At 32.0% G+C, this 6747-nt stretch overlaps 1 protein-coding gene and 1 long non-coding RNA gene across 3 annotated transcripts; one reads left to right on the top strand and one right to left on the bottom strand.

Moving 5' to 3' along the window:
• Positions 1-721: 721 nt before the first annotated feature.
• On the bottom strand, positions 722-3144 carry LOC139887967 (uncharacterized). Its single transcript, XM_071871007.1, has 8 exons — positions 2995-3144; positions 2300-2576; positions 2064-2166; positions 1825-1949; positions 1705-1715; positions 1374-1517; positions 1063-1262; positions 722-956 (listed from the first exon to the last, which is right to left on the bottom strand). Exons 1-8 carry the CDS (start codon positions 3142-3144, stop codon positions 722-724), a joined length of 1245 nt encoding a protein of 414 aa, XP_071727108.1.
• Positions 3145-3559: 415 nt separating this feature from the next.
• LOC139890997 (uncharacterized) lies at positions 3560-4929 on the top strand. 2 transcript variants are annotated; one of them, XR_011773502.1, is made up of 2 exons: positions 3560-4446; positions 4517-4929. It is a non-coding gene; the product is annotated as an uncharacterized lncRNA (long non-coding RNA). The 2 variants fall into 2 exon arrangements; XR_011773503.1 differs by having other exon boundaries at positions 4506-4929.
• The last annotated feature ends 1818 nt before the right edge of the window (positions 4930-6747 follow it).

The following is a 6747-nucleotide window of genomic DNA, read 5'->3' as shown; positions in this document are numbered from 1 at the left end:
GAACACTAACAAACAGTAGTATATTGAAGTTTATTTGTATTAAGAAGTACTTGCATTTTTTAAAGAATATGATTTTAAACACAAACTTAGAATAGATGAGTAATAGTTTAACAGAGTTTACATCATTAGAACATTCAGTCAATCTGTTGATAAGTAATTTATTTTTATAAATTTGAAAGTCAAATACACTGAGTTCCTAATTTTTAATGTTTATTCACAATAAACATTTTTACATTATAGAATGTATTCTAATAATATGATAGGTGTTATTTAGGCTTTAGTGATGATTAAGTAACAAATCACAAAAAAACACTTAAAAACTGCTATTACTCAAAAATGTGACAGTTTATATGGTTGTGTAAATTCAATTTGAAGTTGCTGTGACATTCAACGTATAACATCTGACAACTAAGTTTGTAATATTGAACAGACCTAATGATGAGTCTTGAATATTCATATAATTATGATTAATTTCAATGGTTTGTATTTCACAATAATTATATGTAATCAGTTGAGTGTATTGCTTGCATACTAAAAAACACTTATTCCTGGAAGTTCTAACAATCCGTAAATTAACAGATAAGCTTAAATCAATGAATAAAACATACCGGACAAAAAATTGACACTGTATTGTTACCGGCTGTTGTGTATTGTGATCAGATGGCCATTACGTACCTAGGCGATGGCGCTTAACGGATTGTTTTAGAGGACGACCACGGTTTTATGTAACATGTGTAGTTGATGTGGTGTGCTTCTTATTATATCCAGTTATCTCCAACTTGAACAGAAGAGTGTTTCCTAATAGAGCATCCAATTCTTCCGGTTGATCATCATCTTCCTTCATGGACTTTTTAAGTTGATATGCTGACTTCGTCACAAACTTATTCACAACTGACTCAAAAATAGTCAACGTTGCAGTGTCATATTCATCAGCAACACGAACAATTACCTTGAATCTGTTAATAAGGGAAAATAAGTTTAGATATTTCAAAGTGTAATGATGTAATAGCAGTCATAATCATTAATGATAACCATTGTAATTAGAACAGGAATGTGACAAACCTAACTGCAATTTGGGGATTATCACCACACGTTCCAGAGCATGTACGCTTCAATGCAAGTTGTTGGTCAATGTCAAGGGTCAAATCAACTTCCTTTGACACTGGGTTAGCTGTCTTGTGGCATTTCTTACACGATATGTAAGACCATGGCATATCAGGTTCAATCGCAATTATTTCTGCCAAAATGACATAAGTGCCGGGCTGCAAAATTAAAAAAGATTATTAAAGACAGATTAAGTATACGATATGAGTGTAATGACAACTTCACACAACATATATTCAAGTCAATGTGTCAAGTGAAATAGGAATTACACTTTCAAAGGATAAGTCATCGTTAGTAACACAAGTGGAATTAGCAAACCACTCGTCAATATCCTTAGTAGGGGTGTCAGAGACGGTATCAGCGAAGGTGCCAGTGATACTTCTGAATCTTCTTTGTTGTGGTTTGCCAAAATGCTGATAATAACATAAATTATTGTAATTTATAGAATATACAAAATATTAAGACAATGTGACACAATAAAATAGTGTTTAAATTTAATTTAGCATTTGATGTGTTGTATGTTAACCTTGTTCTGAGTTCATTAATACATGGAATGTCGGAGTCGATGTATATCCTTGTGAAATTCCAGTCCGTACTAACAGTTAGACGGCCTACAAAAATATAACAGGTTTTAAACAATAGTGTGAGTAAAAAAGTTCGAAGACATGTTATTATACATATAAATCAATGCGAAATTTAAAGTGTAAAATAGCTCAATACCGAATTTGTTAGTACGACCGAACTGGATAACCAATATCACACACTCATCATCTTTAACATTCTTCATATGCCCGAGAAATGTAACCATGTAATCTCTCCAAAGAGTACATGATATAACAGAACCTCTGCAAAACAAAATACATATACAAAGTTATATTGTCTTTCTTATTTTTTTGTAAATATACAAAGTGCAAATTAATAAAGATTAAGGAAAAAAAGTAAAGATTTTCAGATGTTACTCAAGGTCTTGCAATTCCAGATTTATATATTTCGACTTGTCGTCGTTATTGGACCCATATGATTTGGGTTCACGATCATAGTACTGAACCTTTCCTATAACATCTGGAACAACAGTTCAATTAAACAGCAAATAAAAAGACAATAACTAACAATTATATAAAATAGTGAAGATGAATTTAAACAGACTATATTGAATTCACAGTAATAGTTTGGTTAAATTAGATACATATGATACCTGCTGTATGTTTTTCCGGAAGTGCACATGTTAAAAGATAAGCAAAAGGGATGAACCTGAAACCATTGTTGCCACTCCAGTCACTCGAAGGGACAGGTAGGACAGAAGATTTGTTAATCATCATCAATCTATTACTGTGAACCCAATGATTAAGCTTATTCATGTTAAAATTGTTCTGGACATAAATGTTTTGAACAATATAAGCTTCTTGCTCCTTAAGCATACTTTCATGTTTCTTTTTAATTGGATTTTTCAGCGTGATACAAATACGATCTCCCTGTCACAATATTGGATTAAAAATATAAGTTTTTTGCATATTATTGTTTTCAAGTATGATCATATACTATTTTAAGGTGAATCATATATTTTATGATGAATCATGGTATAAAAAATCAAATATACCCTTACAAATAGGATGAATCATATACTAACAATGTATTTACAAATATTATGCCACAGCACACAAGTGACAGAATAAATATAAAAACCCAAAATCAAATAAAATTAGATGACTGATATAGTATTAAATAGTATACAAAAAAAAGTTAAATAAAATCATAGTAGATGAAATGGACAATTCTAAAGCATTAGATTTGACATCTCATTACAAAGTAATTAAATCAACAGTTGACATATGAACGATGTATTAGCAATTAACATACAGACTACATATAATTCAGAGACATTGAGTTTACCTTTTCATCAACTACTATGGCTTCGAGATATGGTGCACCATTGTCAACATTGGGTTTAGAGAAAGTTTCAATACTTAGCAACTTGCAACGGATGTTAATGTTTGGTTTTTCAGTGGTAATGGCTGCAAAGGGTGTTATTTTTGGCTCCATAGTTTGAGATGCAAAGATGAATTTGAGATGTGAATGTAGATAATGATGATGTAGCCGGAGTATTTGTACACGTACATACATAATAAACCTAATTGACAGTTAATCATGGAAAATATTATGTGATCCCTGATTTTTAGGGAGTCAGTTTTTTTTTTTTTTTTTTTTTTTTTTTTTGACAACTGCTAATTAGATGGCGATTTGAATTTTTTAAAACCGAAAAAATTATTTCGTATCACAATCGTTTTTATCCCCTCCCCTACATCACATAAAGCGTGACATCTACTGCCAATGTGTCAGAAGCCCGTCCCTTCACTCTCCAACTGACAAGTGTCACAATACTACTCCATACTTTCTAATTCCTATTGTCCCATGATGATAACACGTGTCCACAATAACAGCAACACACTACCAAAGCAAGAGTTATTTCATCCATTCTCTCTCTCATCTCCCATTATTCTCTCCTCTCAGTTTCAAAAAAAAAAAACGAAACAATCCATGCTTGATCTTCCAGCCATTTCTCTGATCCTTCGATGACAAAATCAAACGGAAAGGTTATAGTATTATTCCATACATTTTTACAAGCATAACGGTACCGATTAATCGTATTACTACCGTTGCTCGATGAATCTCATAGGTCCGATGAACGGAAGCTCGCCGGATAATCTGACCCACCTAGAGTTCAGTCTTTTAACACTACACCGGTTGCCATCCATAATTCATCTTTCTCCGGTAACTTTCGTTTTTGTAAATTTCGTCAATTCGTATTAAAATGACAAAAGAAACATGGATCACAAATCGAAGGTTTGTGGCGGTTTTAACCGCTGCGGTGGTTTCCGGTGGTTTTATTGACGAACGATTCTTTCCTTTTCAATCCACTGATTGCCGTGAAAGGTAACGGTTTCAATTTTTTTTCCGGTTTACGTCTTTCATTGTTCGGACGTTATGCGTAAAATTGATAATTAACATCATAATCAATTAGTTTCAAAAAAATTAAGTAATCAGTGGTTGTTTTTTTTTTATAAGTTATAGCTGCTTTGTGTTCATATTTCAGAATTTGGGTTATATGTTTTTTTTTTGTTCGGTAGTCAACATGATGCACACAACCTGTTTGATGAAATGTCAACACCAAAAAGTGGTTATTTATTTATTTTTATTTTTTGCTTAATATATGTGGTTTAAGATTTATGTACTAAACTATTTACAACTTAATGTCCGGGCTAAGATGCTAAGCATGCAGACACTGATCAGGCCAATGTTTGGCAATGGCTTTTCGTTTCTTATGTAATAGCAACAAATGATCAGGTATATAGAAACATCTATATTTTTTTATTACCTTTTAATAATATCTGTCACCATAATAGTGCATTTCCAGGAACAAGTTGATATTATCTCAGCATCTTCATTCAAAGTTTTCACGAATTTCGTACGTGGTGGCTGACTTATCGAATTGTGAGGAGTGCATTTAAGGGCCAAAGCTCCTTCCAACAAGGTTGTGAAGAAATATTGAAATTGTCATTTAAACAGTCAGAACTGGTGCAAACTGTTTCCCAGTTTTGAAGATCATTGAAGACGGTAATATGGTTTAGTGTTTTAATTTAAATGCTCTTTGTCTTGGCGAATGTGGGTTTGGTAATGGTCAAAATTTTCTGGATCAAGTAGTTAAGATTTTACTGCGGATCAAAATGGGTCGGTTGATTAACCGCAGACATTGTCAGTACATATATTTATCTTTAATGATTAGTTAGGAACATGTTAGTTATGATTATATATATTGTTTTTTCGTTACATGTATTACTTATCAATGGTTTTATTTGTTATTTTACAGCTGCTTTAGTATTGAGATTGAGATGGTATGCTTCTTCAGCTGACCCATTCCCTTTATGTTGTATTTGTAAATATCAGTTTTGTATCGTTGATGATTTACAGTTAAATTTTGATTTACATAAATTGCTTCTTTTTTTTTTGGTGTGATTGCAGGTTAAAAATAACAACTTCTCATAGCACAAAGTAAGCTTTTATGTTAATTGATGATTAGTCTTATTCTTATAGATGCATGTTACTTAACAAATAGGCAATAGTCCAATAATAGTCTCTATTTAGGGTCATTTCCCCACCCCACACAAAAAGATTTGAGGAAAGAACTAAAGTAAACATGGTTGCTTTTGTAACAGGTAATTTTAGGCTCATGCCACATTGTACCAAAAACTGTTGGTGAGCTCTTAAGAACTCTGATTCCCGTGAAGTTAATGATAGTTAAGTGAATGTAAGTGAACATTAGTTATATTCCACCTTTGGTTCGTGTTACATTTGTCGAGTTTGATCATCTATCAGGTTGATAGTCACCCATATGTTTATGTAGAATTGGAAAATAGGTCAGTTCAAATGGGTAAGAAATACATGGCTGGATGGTAAACGGGTCGAATAGGTCAAACAGGTTGATATTCACACACATGTTTATTTAGAGTGTGTACAACCTTCTAACTACAATAGTTTTACACACTTATTTTTGTGTAAGCTAATTTTGCTTTGTACTATTTTATTTTTTGATTCTTTCATATCTTAAATGCACCCATTGAAATTTAGGATAGTGATTCACTACTTATGCATTTGGTGGTTGAGTGATTGAGTTATTATGATTTCGCTTTCTACTAATAGGCAAGATGCTTATACATTTCGTAGTTGAGTTAGTTATAAAGATTTGGCTATCTACTAATACGAAATAGAATAATGAAGGCTAATATTAAATAAGACTTAAGAGTAGGATATAGGTGACATTTAAGACGCCATTTACTATGACGGGTAAATTTTAGTTTTTTCTTTCTAATTACTCCGTATTTTAATAATCTCAAACATGTCACATTTATCAAATTAAAATTACATGTACATTCCCTTATTTTAGTGTTAGTCAAGATTGTGCTCTAGAGAGGCCTCGAAAACTTGAAAACATTGCTCGAAGAAGTCAGAAGGATGCCACTTCAAATATGTGTTTAGTGTTTAATACGGAGTACATTCTTATAATGTCTTAGAAAAGCCAGTAGTGTAGAACCTGTGACAGTTTTTTTTTGATATTATGTGTATGCGTGTTTATCTTTTATTGGCTTCTGTATATAAATAGTTCAATTCTTTTAAAGTAATTTAAAATTTGTTTACTTTCTTGGTTATATAGTTGGACTTGGGTTATAGAAGAAAGCAACGTACATCAAAGCGCATATGCATTTGGGTAATTGATAGCATACAACAGTAATTATCTTTCATCAGTGCATATATTGGTTTTCTTTTTTTGCTTTTGAAGTTGTAACTGAAGACCCGTAAAAAAATTTAAAGTACCCTACCAAGTCCAAATACAAGTCATTTGCATGTTGTTTTTTGGTTTTTAAAGTTTTAGTTGATTTACAAATGAAGTAACACACATAAAACATGTTTGGATAGTGGTAAATGATATCTAGCAACATTTAACAGCTCTAGAAGCTTGCAACTAATTTAAAAGCTTTTTAACTTGCTACACGGGCTCTAACGTTTTATGTGAACATACTACTAACGTGTTTTATCATTAAACCGGTCTCAACATTAAACAATCCTTAGAACAACTTAATTGCATTGGTT

Source organism: Rutidosis leptorrhynchoides, chromosome 2 (genome assembly GCF_046630445.1).
Source record: "Rutidosis leptorrhynchoides isolate AG116_Rl617_1_P2 chromosome 2, CSIRO_AGI_Rlap_v1, whole genome shotgun sequence".
Lineage (NCBI taxonomy): Eukaryota > Viridiplantae > Streptophyta > Magnoliopsida > Asterales > Asteraceae > Rutidosis > Rutidosis leptorrhynchoides.
The sequence above is the reverse complement of the archived record's forward strand: the minus strand, read 5'-3'. Positions and strand labels throughout refer to the sequence as shown.

Coding starts and splice junctions, on each gene's coding strand:
- LOC139887967 (XM_071871007.1), bottom strand. CDS start 3,144: ATGGAGCCAAAAATAACACCCTTTGCAGCCATTACCACTGAAAAACCA. Junction 1,950..2,063: donor CTGGAATTGCAAGACCTTGA/GTAACATCTGAA, acceptor TTTGTTTTGCAG/AGGTTCTGTTATATCATGTA. Junction 1,263..1,373: donor ATGACTTATCCTTTGAAAGT/GTAATTCCTATT, acceptor TTAATTTTGCAG/CCCGGCACTTATGTCATTTT.